The following is a 12,876-nucleotide window of genomic DNA, read 5'->3' on the forward strand; positions in this document are numbered from 1 at the left end:
TGGGCCATGGATGGCTTTGAAGGACATGGGGACGGTTTCTGTGACCTCAAGACCTTATGGATGTTACTGTGCAACCATTTTGGATCCTATAGTGGATATGTACCACACTGTGGTTCCTCAAAGCCAAACAGTTCCTTGAGACAAATGTAGAAATAAAAGTAGTGAAATGAATAAAATATTCTGAAGTGAATATCAAACATGTGAGTGATAGAGGGAGGTAATGGTTATTATAGACAGATAGAGCACTAAGGGCGTGGACACAGTTTCCTGCTTTCTCACTGTTGCATAGGCCTTTTGTCTCATCTAAAAGACATGTGCTAGCACTGGATCCCACTGAGCTCCACTCACTCCAGTTCTGTCTACACGCTGTCTGACTTCCTTCATAACCACATTGTGCCAACAGCCTCGTCTCCACTCACTTTAAAGGCTCATTGTACTGTACCACCAAGTGCATTATAATGTATAATGAATACATTTAAGTACCGATGTATTACGATTTTTTTCCAGTATAACCATCACAACAAATACTGACAGTTACAAAGATGTCTTTGTTTCAGATTATAAAAACCTGTTGGAAAATATTGAGTTTGAGAAAAAAAAAAAAAGAGAAAAAAATTAAACACTATCTGATTATTATCACTCATTGCAAATTACTCCAAATATTTGTATGTTTTCCTACATAAATAAACCCCAGTGCTATAATATCACAGCTACCTCTTCCACCCCCTCTCTTCTGCACCTGTCTGCCAACCCGCAAGACTAGCTCTCTGGAGAGCACATGTGAGAGTGAATGTGGGGGTACTGAGAGACATGGAAAAACACACACACTCACACATACACACACAAGTTCAAACACACACACACACACAAACACAGACTCACACATGCATACACAAATACAATAACATTGTGGCATCATATACTCACAGTTTTCAGTCTGGAAGTCTGGGACAAACTGCTCGTCATTGTCGGGAACTTGAGCTAGAGAAAGAAGCAGAGAGGAGAGGAAAATGTGATTTTCATGCCGATGGACAACACCAAACAATGATATCCAGTCTAACCGTCTCAATCCTTTCCTTTGGCGAAAAGCCTCTAAAGACATACAAAATCTCTTTATGGACATGTATCTATTCATGAACAAAGCAATGTAACTGTAGAATCCTCCCAATGTTTATCTAATGTATAATGCACCGATGGACAAATAGAATGCAAATGGAGCAGCTAAAAGCTAAAATAATGGTCTCTAGGGAGAAAGAATGTATTGGTTGTCTAGTCTGTTTTTTGATTAGGCTGTAGCTTCAGGAGGAGTTTGCTATCTCCACGCCGATAGCAATAACACCAATTGTTAACAGTAGCTAATTGGGCTCCTCCCCACTGCTGAATCCACCTGTACCTGCCGAGTTAGCTCTATTCCAATCCAGAGTGTTTCACCTATCATTCACACTCCTGTGCTTTCGGCTAATGCTAAGATAATGAAGGCTCTGCACAGGGTCCAATTAGGCATGTACATATTTATATCACACATATTTGCACTTTTTAGGTCCCTGAGGTTTGACGAGTTTGGAGAATTGTGGCAAACGGCAATATGAGAGATTTAAATGTGTCATTAGCGCGTCTATTTTTAAGCACAAAGAGGTGGATTCTCATTATCACTGAATCAGTAACATGTTGAGGCAGGTCTGTATGACATGATCAAATTCTGTATTTTCACTTTCAAAATGATCTTGACGTTTTTTTTTATCTGGTGTGAAATGACGAGAGAGAACAAACAATCCAAGAAAATAGAAAAATAAGTGGTGTAAAAACAACTGAAAAACTATTACATCAAGCCTTGTGTGAACTAATGTTCACTGTAAACAAGTGTCAATACAGTACACTGTTCTGATACACACTAGGAAATATGAATTATATTGTATGGTGCAATACTGTATAGTGATAAATATCAACATAACAGCAACTGAAGTATAATTGTAAAACCCTGTGCACCTGCTGACTTCAACTCTTTGTGCCAGCCAAGCCCCCTCTTGAGGGTGTGTGGTGTGCACTGTGATTTCTGCATCAATATGGCCATTGTAAGAACTTGAACCGCTTCATACAAAGCACCCTTTAGTGAAAAATAACGTCATACCTAGCCACTATATATAATTACAGACCATAACTTTCTCTCAATTCAAAAGACTGGCTCCACCACAAGACCATGACTGGCAAACATTCACCCAGTGCAAGCCTGACCACTCAAAGAAAATAAAACAACAACGTCTCCACCACAACCATGTACAACTTCTTTCTACCTCAAGTTTGCTAGCACTGTGTAACACACGCGCACTGCAGACATTACAAAGTCGCAAGGTTCAAAGCGAGAGGGGAAGAAGAATGGAGACGGACAGGCGGAAACGAAAGGAGAGGGGGAGAAAAGTGATATTGCAGCCAGAAGGAGCTGCAGCAGGATGTATGAGTCACTGGACCCAGTCTGTGAATGGGCCAGCTGATCCCTGCAACAATTCCTGGGGAGAGCACCAAAAGTGGAACTCTGCCGCCATTCACAAAAAGAGAGAGAGGGAGAGAGAAAAAAGAGAGAAAAGAAAAACAGCAAAGCCCCATACACAGGCCCTGAGTAGTAGTGGCACATCCTTTGTCTTTTCCTCAACCCGTTCTTTTCATCTCAGCCCTGTTGTTGGCGCGCTAGCTAGATTTGTTTGAAACCCAACACCATCGGCCTCCTGTACCTACAAGTGCTGTGTGTCTGATGGTGTTGGGTTTCAAACAAATCTAGCTAGTGCGCCAACAACAGGGCTGAGATGAAAAGAACGGGTTGAGGAAAAGATTTACAGTCTCCTTATAAAACGTTGAATTCAATAGACCAGACTACAAAAAATTACAGTATTCTAAAATTGTGGTAACCTCACTGAATAGATCTCAAAGTCAAATTGATACTTGAAGAGCTCCCAAAAAGAGAGAAAAAAAGCCAGGTTAAGGACCCTTCAACCTCTCAGTTTGTGATGTCGGAAATTCAGTCCGTCTCCCATAATTCCTCCTCTTATTTCCAATTACCTGAATTAATAAATCTTTGAAATAGGTAGCTAGGTATTCCTTTTTATCTTAAATGGACAGGAAGTCATTTATTAAATCTACTTAAATCTTGAGATGTACATCACATTGATCCACGACAGGCAGAACTGTACTCCTTACAGTAATATCTATATCAGGAACCAAGGGCTTTTTTCTCTCACTTAAATATTAAAACGATGTCTTATTCTTTTACAAGCCCTGCGGTATATACTTCATAATCTAACTGGCAGAGAGTAGCTGGTAAAGTATTCCAATATCTATTTCAAAGCATACTTCTCATTTTTAAAACCACTAAATTACACTGCAAGCATTTTTAAATGTATTAAAGAATAGATGAATCTCATCAATGATTAAGTTGCCTATCCACCTGTGCAAAGCATTGAGCAATATTTTTCTACCTCTTTGGAAAATGTATTAAGATAACCTCAAAAAACTTACCAGAAAAACATTCAAGTTGATAGAGTATAATAAAATTAGTATATTATTAGTTAAGGATCTGCTGTACACTTAACATTACAACTATAATCATCTGCCAGTAAAGACTAAGGCCTACTGGATAAATAAGCAGGTTGTCTTGTTCAATTCTAATATAGTGCAACAGTAGAGCCGAAGAAAATATTCAAAAAAATGTATGATAACTACACATTTTTCTATATGAATTTGAAATATGTGGTCTGAATATAAATAATCAAAATGTCAACCTGTAATCAAACATTGATTCCCCTCAAAGCTTGAGAGACCAACAAAGGAAAAAAGCCATGACACTGACATAGATTGAACAACAAAAGAATGATGTCATTACTGATACCAAATGTAGCATAATTCTAATCAAAACAATATTTGTTTTAAACAGTTAGCTGACACAAGATGTTGGCATGTTTTTATCTTCCATAATGCAGTCCACATAAATCAACTATGTGTTGAGCATATAAGGGGAAAAGTAAATATGCAGTGCATTGAGAAGGATGTCCCACATACAGAGATAAACGCTGTTATACTATGTGTAGAAAGGGAACTCATGGTACATTTACAATACGAGTTAAGGTGATGGGCCCAAATTATACAGCACAAAATGTTGTGGGCTTGTTTTGGTCCCTAAGCAGGCAGCAAGTACAAATGTCAAGAATTGTCATGCATGCATACAATCATATTGACATTGGAAATTATAATGATTAAAAAGTAATGCGGATTACTTTTATAGAACCTACAAAGAACTCACACGTTGAATCCACATCCTACTTCATATTTACACCACTATTTACTCAGTCAGAACATTTGTGATTTAATGTTTTGAAACCTAATGTCACGGTTTCGGCCGAGGCTGCCTCTCTCCCTTGTTCGGGCAGGCTTCGGCGTTCGTCGTCTCCGGAATTCTAGCTGCCACCGATTTATGTTTTCATGTTCGTTTGCTTTTGTCTGTTTGTATCACACCTGTTTCTGTTTTACGTGATTAGTATCCTATAAGTTTCTCGTTGTGTTTGTCTTGTGTTGTGTGTGATTGGTTTCGTCAGTGTTGTGTTTGCTCGGTTGAGCATATTTCTCTCCACTGCGCTGGAGCTCGTTTGCACTTGTTTCGTGCACTACATATTTTGTCGCACCTGTTTTGTGCGCATTTTGCCTACACGCCTTTGGCGTAGTTTAGCTGTTGGGCTTTGTTGCCCTGTTGCCTGTGTTTGGGTCGGAATACAGCTTTTGGAACCTACCGTCTGCGTCCTGCATCTGATTTCCTACACCACACCTACACACGCCCTGACACCTAATGCCAATAACATAGATTGGACATGTATATTATAATTTATAGGTCACTCTAAATGTAACCAAAGCAATAATAACATCCAGAAATGTAGCAACAAAAGTTTTAAAGAATAAAAGGCCATGTTTTTCTGTTAACGCATATTGCAGCTTATTAGCAATCAATTGTAAGGAAGAAACATTGCAAACTAATAAAAATGTCCCATGCGAAGGAAAGCATTTTCAATATGTAAATGGTATTCAAGAGAAGATGAACAAACGTAGATACAAATAGCAGAATAATACGTTTACAAACTTAGACATGCACAAACACATGAAACATGCATCTTACGTAAATGTTACAGGCATAATATGATCAATATTCTTTACTAACCAAAACTCCTGTGCTGCAAACAGGGCGGAAAGAAGACACCCGCGCTTAAATCCTGAAGCATCACGTCTGAGTTATACCACACAGAGCAAGTCTTGCCATTAGAAAAAAAATGATTAAATAAACAAATAAATAAATAAACTCTCAAAAAAAATCTCTGTTGCTGATCACAGACCAACTGATTTTTCTAAGTAAAAAGTAAATCCGTTATTTTTCTTCCAAAAGAAAAATAAAGAAATGGAAAGGACAGCTGATACTATAGCTATAGCGGATGATCTTTAGAGAGAGATGCACTGAGAGGAAAATAAAGAGATTGAGTGAGGGAGTGTGAGAGAGAGGGAGCAAGAAAGAGAGAGAGATAGAGAGTGAGTGAGAGAGAGGAGATGGTAGAGGACCGGTGGAGGTGGTGCGGTGGTGGCGGCTTGCGTGCGTTAGCTCTTGCCAAAAGCAGAAGAGACAGTGAGCAGCGGAGAGCTTTCTCCTGGTAATTTGTGATGACACTCTGGGTAGAGCTTCCTCAGTCTCCCTCAAGACCACGCTCATCACAGTCTCTAATGTATGCATGACACACAAGGTGCCTCTTCCACACAAGCTTTAATTGGACTGCACGTTAGTAGGAATGTAACTTGGGGCCGATTTTTTCTACATCTCTACCGTTCCCTTTCCCTCTCTCCAATTATCTTACTCTGTCTTTCAAACCAAGTGAGCTTGTTGACCTTCGACACTACAGTAAATGGGTAAACACTTACCTTCCGCCAGCCAGGTCTCTTGCAGTTGACTGAGGTCCTGGAAGAGTTCTAGGAGAATAAAACAATGGAGGACAATCATGGAGGGGAAGAAAAAACACGACAAAAAAGCTTCAGACACAATTCCTTCCACTATGACAGGCTGATAGGCTTAGAGTGCCATTGGAGGCTTGGCTAGATGATTCAGAGGCACGTGTGTAGCTAATAACAACTCAATTTGTGTCTGTAGCCACTGATAGATGCTATTCGCAATCTTCACAGGTGAGTGTGTTGTAATTTAGATTTTGCTTAAGAGTGCAGGTGGCCACAAACCAATTGAATTTTGCTAAATGTTAAGAAGCCGTGAAATTAACTTTTCCCTCCCCTCCGCTCTACCTACCTTCAGTGTCCAGGGCCAGGTCAGAGATAATGAATTTTCTTTTTCTGTCATTTGCTGGTCTCTCGCTGCAAGACGTCTTCCCTTGTGGCTTCTAAAAGGGAGGAAACAAATCAATTTTTCCCACTGGAGTGATTCTGTTGTGTACTAGCACACTTACACAGAAGACAGCTGAGAGAGCAATATATGGCCATCAATCACACAGCTCACACACTTTTAAACTTGACCATGTCCCCTTTCTTTACCTATAACTACAGTGGGAATGCAACACTTCAGTGATAACTAGTAATCACATTATTACAATATTTCTTAGAATATATAACATCATGTCTTACACAGTAATAGTTAAAATATTAGGCTATCCGTTCAAACATCTGCACATGGAGGATGTGACTGAGTGACCAACTGAGTGACCAGCTGAGTGACCAACTGAGTGACCAGCTAGTGACCAACTGAGTGACCAGCTTGCAGGTTTTACATCAACTTAATAAAAACAATGTTGAATAACAATTTCCTGATATCTAAGTGCTGTTTATTTGTTATTTGGTCTTGGGTTATACTCACATTGGATTTAATATAAGGCACTTGTTGGTCTTGAATCCCATCCATTCTGCAACGCTAGTGCTCTACTTTAATTGATAAGCAACTAGCCAGAATTGTCCGCCGAGTGTGCCGTCTGACCACCCTATATCAAGATGAATTGGGGGAAGAAAAACATGAATGGACCGTCTAAACCTGCCGAGGTAACCGACCTAAAACAGTTTCATTCATAAAGGAACTTGTACTACGATTAGCCCACTACAAAAGTAAATAAATGATATATTAGCTGCATAGCTCACAATGAGTTGTGTTTACTAACCTTTGTAAAGAGGTAGGCTACGCAGAAGGTTGTTTACTAACGGTCCACTTCTAGCTATAGGCTGTGCGCACGGATGGCGATAAATATTGAGAACAACCACCTAACGTGACCAAAAGCTCTCCTAAATAATATTCTAAGGCATGTTGTAAACACAAAATAGAAAATAAAAGGATAGGATAGGGACACTCACCTAATTAATATACGACGCATTCATTCACGGGTTTCTGTCTGTACTTAGTAAGAAACAAAAGTCAGCGATGTGAAGCCCACTGCTGAATCGCCCGGCTGAAGCTCGCGCACACTCAGCTCTGGTGTTGCTTTCGCGCGGCTTGGCTTCTCCTCCTGGGGCCTCCCATGGAAAAAGAAGGCGCTCCGTTTCCTATTGGTTGTCAATGTCTTTCACTGGATCAGATTTCCACCCTTCAATCAGACACAGTTTTAATCATGTGTGTTGAACTTCTAAAGAGAACAACTTGTGAAGAACAGTGTCACAACTGTGTGTGTGTGTCTGTCTGTCTGTGTGTATGTGTGTGTGCGTGCGCATGTGCGTTTTAAACTTTTATCACTTTGCACAATGTTTCTCAAAAATGGCATGGGGCTTTTAAAAAGCCACTTTTTATACATTTACTTGATGCTACATTTGAAAGAAGGAAATAGGCTACCTGTGTACAGAACCTGTTTTGTTTTGTTTGAGAGCATGTTTCTCAGAGCACATTCTTGATCACACACACTCTCTCTCTCACACACACACACACACACACACACACACACACACACACACACACACACACACACACATTTATGTTCTTCTATTTTCCCTAACCCCTAACCCTAAACCTAAACCTAACCCTTACCTTAACCCTAACCTTAACCCGTAACCCAAAACCTAACTCCAAACCCTAAACCTAACCCCTTACCCTAAACCTAATTGTAACCCTAATTGTAACTCTAACCCTAAACCTTAAACTTAAAATAGCCTTTGTCCTCATGGGACATGTTCCTGTCACGATCGTTTACAGACAGGTCAGACCAAGGCACAGCGTGATATGCATACATGTTTATTTAAACTTAATAAACACAACGACAAAACAATAAACGAAACGAAAAGTCCAAGGTAGACACAAACAACATACCTTTCACGGAACAAGATCCCACAACCCACTAGTGCCAATAGGCTGCCTAAGTATTGTCCCCAATCAGAGACAACGAGCGACAGCTGCCTCTGATTGGGAACACACACAATAGACATACTAGATTCTACAACATAGAACTAACACAACAAGGAATACACACACCCTGACTCAACATATAAGCGTCCCCTGAGTCAGGGCGTGACAGTACCCCCCCCCCCCCCCCCCCCCCCAAAGGTGCGGACTCCGACCGTGCAACATAAACATAACAGGGTAGGGGCCGGGTGGGCATTCCGCCTCGGAGGCGGATCCGGCTCCGGGCGTGACCACTACCTATCCTCCGCCTCCCTGTTGCGCCCCTGGTCTGGTCTGGACCTCGGCGCGCTGCTTGCCCTCTCCTTCCTCCCACGAAGTACCAAGCCCTGTCTGGACCTTGGTGTGGGAGACCCCGAACCTGGAGAGGGGCTGACGTCTGGGTCTGGACTGGAACCGCTGACTGGAGCTGAACCCGACGACGGTGGAGCGGACTACTCAGGCTCCGGACTGGAGCCGCTGACCGGAGCTGGATTGGGCACCGGTGGAGCGGACTGCTCTGGCTCCGGAGTGGAGCCGCTGACCGGATCTGGACTGAACCACGGTGGAGCGGACTGCTCTGGCTCCGGAGTGGAGCCGCTGACCGGAGCTGGACTGGACCCCGGTGGAGTGGACTACTCTGGCTCCGGAGTGGAGCAGCTGACCGGAGCTGGATCAGGCACCGGTGGAGCGGACTGCTCTGGCTCCGGAGTGGAGCCGCTGACCGGAGCTGGACTGGACCCCGGTGAAGCGGATTGCTCTGGCTCCGGAGTGGAGCAGCTGACCGGAGCTGAACTGGGCACCGGTGGAGCGGACTACTCTGGCTCCGGAGTGGAGCCGCTGACCGGATCTGGACTGGACCACGGTGGAGCGGACTGCTCTGGCTCCGGAGTGGAGCCGCTGACCGGAGCTGGACTAGACCCTGGTGGAGTGGACTGCTCTGGCTCCGGAGTGGAGCAGCTGACCGGAGCTGGATCAAGCACCGGTGGAGCGGACTGCTCTGGCTCCGGAGTGGAGCCGCTGACCGGAGCTGGACTGGACCCCGGTGAAGCGGATTGCTCTGGCTCCGGAGTGGAGCAGCTGACCGGAGCTGAACTGGGCACCGGTGGAGCGGACTGCTCCGGAGTGGAGCCGCTGACCGGTGCCGGACCAGGCAGCGGTGGAACAGGCACGGGCCGTGCCGGACTGGACACACGCACCACTGGCTTGGTGCGGGGAGCAGGAACAGGCCGGGCCGGGCTGGCGACGCGCACCACTGGCTTGGTGCGAGGGGCAGGAACAGGCCGGGCCGGGCTGGCGACGCGCACCACTGGCTTGGTGCGAGGGACAGGAACAGGCCGGACCGGGCTGGCGACGCGCACCACTGGCTTGGTGCGAGGGACAGGAACAGGCCGGACCGGGCTGGCGACGCACACCACTGGCTTGGTGCGAGGGGGAGGAACAGGCCGGACCGGACTGCGAAGGCGGACTGGAGGGGAGAGCTGGCACAACCCGTCCTGGCTGGCTGCCCACTTTCGCACTACACTTGCGGGGCGCTGGCACAGGACGCACTGGGCTGTGCACGCGCACTGGCGATACAGCTCGTAGAACTGGCGCAGGATACGCGGGACCGAGGAGGCGTACTGGAGACCAGGAGCGTTGAGCCGGCACACCCCGTCCTGGCTGAATGCCCATCTTCGCACGGCACGTGGTGCAAGCACAGGACGTACAGGACTGTGCCGACACACTGGCGACACAGTACGTAGCTCCGCATAACATGGAGCTTGCCCAGTCATACGCCTTCTCGCGTGAGTACGGGGAGTTGGCTCTGCTCTAACCCTAGGCTCCGCCAACCACCCTCTTAGCCCCCCCCCCAAAAAAATATATTGGGGCTGTCTCTCGGGCTTCTTCCTCGACCGGCTTCCTCTGTGCTGCCGTTGCTCCTCTCCTGCCTGGGCATCTACCTTTGCCCATGGCACCCACCCGTAGTCTGCGCTCCAGCAGGTATATCTCACTGGTCATTCCCAAAGCCAACACCTCCTTTGGCCGCCATTCCTTCCAGTTCTCTGCTGCCAATGACTGGAACGAATTGCAAAAATCTCTGAAGCTGGAGACTCTTATCTCCCTCACTAACTTTAAGCATCAGTTGTCAGAGCACCTTACCGATCACTGCACCTGTACACAGCCCATCTGAAATTAGCCCACCCAACTACCTCATCCCTATATTGTTATTTATTTTGCTCTTTTGCACCCCAGTATCTCTATTTGCACATAATCTCTTGCACATCTAGCATTCCAGTGTTAATACTATTGTAATTATTTTGCACTATAGCCTATTTATTGCCTTACCTCCATAACTTGCTACATTTGCACACACTGTATATATATTTTCTGTTGTATTTTTGACTTTATGTTTTTTACCCCATATGTAACTCTGTGTTGTTTTTATCGCACTGCTTTGCTTTATCTTGGCCAGGTCGCAGTTGTAAATGAGAACTTGTTCTCAACTGGCTTACCTGGTTAAATAAAGGTGAAATAAAAAAATAATAAATAAAAAAATCCCCGCAAATATCTCCTCCCATGACCACCATTTGCCCACCTGTGACCTGGCAATTCGCTCTTCCTGGGCACGCTGCTTGGTCCTCGTTTGGTGGGATCTTCTGTCACGATCGTTTACAGACGGGTCAGACCAAGGCGCAGCGTGATATGCATAAATGTTTATTAAAACTTAATAAACACAACGACAAAACAATAAACGAAACGAAACGTGAAGTCCAAGGTAGACACAAACAACATACCTTTCACGGAACAAGATCCCACAACCCACTAGTGCCAATAGGCTGCCTAAGTATGGTCCCCAATCAGAGACAACGAGCGACAGCTGCCTCTGATTGGGAACCACACCGGCCAACATAGAAATAGACATACTAGATTCTACAACATAGAACTAACACAACAAGGAATACACACACCCTGACTCAACATATAAGCGTCCCCTGAGTCAGGGCGTGACAGTTCCCACGAGGAAAAATCCTTGTTTTACTATCCTTGTGATTTTAGGTCCCCACAAGGATAGAAGAACCAACCCCCCCACACACACAGACACACACACAGACACACAGACACAGACACACACACACACACACACACACACACAGACACACACACACACACACACACACACTGTCACGGTTCAGACAGACGACCAGAGGACCACAATTGCGTCACACCAGAAAGTTTATTAAACTTAAGGGAAAAGGGAAGTAGGGAGTGAATGAAGGCTCCAGGGGTAACAGGGATCCCGTCCAATGTGCTGGGTCTGTGCCCCCCCCAGTGGCAGCGATGCGTCCTATGAAGCCGGTGGTGGGTGGTCCAGAAGTCCTGGGGGGGGGGAGACACAGACACAACAGGGCGGAAATGAAACAAGGCAGCAGTACAGTTCAAGGGAAATCCAAAATACGTAGTAGCAAGGCAGAAGGCTGGTCAGAGTTACCGGGATTGAAGAGTAGTCAGGAGTCGTAATGGCAGAAGCAGGTCTGGATCTCCTGAGGCAGAAGAGTATCCAAAAAACAGGCAGGTCCGGGGTCACAAAACCAGGGTGAGCCAGAAGCGCGAGCAAACAGGTTCCGGGTGTGAGCTTTGCAGACGATCTGACACCGGAGAGCTGAAAGACAGGGCCTTAAATACTGGGAGAGGTAGTGGGTAATGCAGCGCAGCTGGCAGAGTAATTAGAGCAGAGCAGAGCAGGGACAGGTGGAGCTAGTTAGGCTGAGTAGAGAGAGTGGTGAGCAGAGTGGAAGAAAATTAAGGTGGTAACCCGGTGGAGTGAGAGGCCCATGACAGAACCCCCCCCCCAAGGGACGGCCCCAGAAGTCCCAAGAGCAACACCACGCCGGGCGGGAGGAGGGGAGCCGGAGGAGGGCTAGAACTCCTCCGAACGGTCCGAGTGAACGTCCTCATCCTCGGAGGAAGCCGGAGGGCCGTGGTCGGGAGATGGGACAGGTCCCGAGACAGGATCAGGCACAGGACAGGAAGCCGAGCGGGCAGGACGGTTAGGGACCCCTCTGGGGCGGCCCCTACGGATTGCAGGTTGATCAGGATGCCGTTGGTGGAAAGCGGTGATGAGAGTCCTATCCACAATCCGACTAGCTGGCACCCAGGTCCTTTCCTCAGGTCCATAGCCCTCCCAGTCAATGAGGTACTGGAGACCCCTACCCCTCCGTCTGGACCGAAGCAGGCGGCGGACGGTGTAAACCAGACCACCATCGACGAGCCGTGGAGGAGGAGGACCAGGCGCAGCAGGGACCAGCGGACTCTCATGGATGGGCTTAATCTTAGACACATGGAAAGTGGGGTGCACCCTCAGGGAACTAGGCAGTTGGAGCCGGACAGCAGTTGGGCTAATCACTCTTATGATAGGGAATGGGCCAATGAACCGAGGTGCCAGCTTCTGCGACTCCACCCTGAGTGGCAGGTTCTTCGATGACAACCACACCCTTTGACCAACCTGGTAGGTGGGAGCA

At 46.0% G+C, this 12,876-nt stretch overlaps 1 protein-coding gene across 4 annotated transcripts in view; it reads right to left on the reverse strand.

The window, feature by feature from the left end:
* Positions 1-6,922, reverse strand: part of LOC311114488 (ETS translocation variant 1-like) — a gene marked incomplete at both ends in the record, with an annotated part of 17,308 nt that extends 10,386 nt beyond the window's left edge. For 2 of the 4 annotated variants that reach the window (XM_084157200.1, XM_084157198.1), the window contains 2 exons: positions 928-981; positions 5,195-5,255. In XM_084157200.1, coding sequence (XP_084013326.1) covers positions 928-981; positions 5,195-5,255 — 115 coding nt within the window. Of the gene's footprint in view, positions 1-927; positions 982-5,194; positions 5,256-5,940; positions 5,989-6,316; positions 6,408-6,877 lie in introns of those variants that run through there. The other 2 variants (XM_084157197.1, XM_084157199.1) reach the window with 2 other exon arrangements.
* Positions 6,923-12,876: the final 5,954 nt, after the last annotated feature.

The sequence above is a fragment of the Coregonus lavaretus genome (genome assembly GCF_964263955.1).
Source record: "Coregonus lavaretus genome assembly, chromosome: 3".
Lineage (NCBI taxonomy): Eukaryota > Metazoa > Chordata > Actinopteri > Salmoniformes > Salmonidae > Coregonus > Coregonus lavaretus.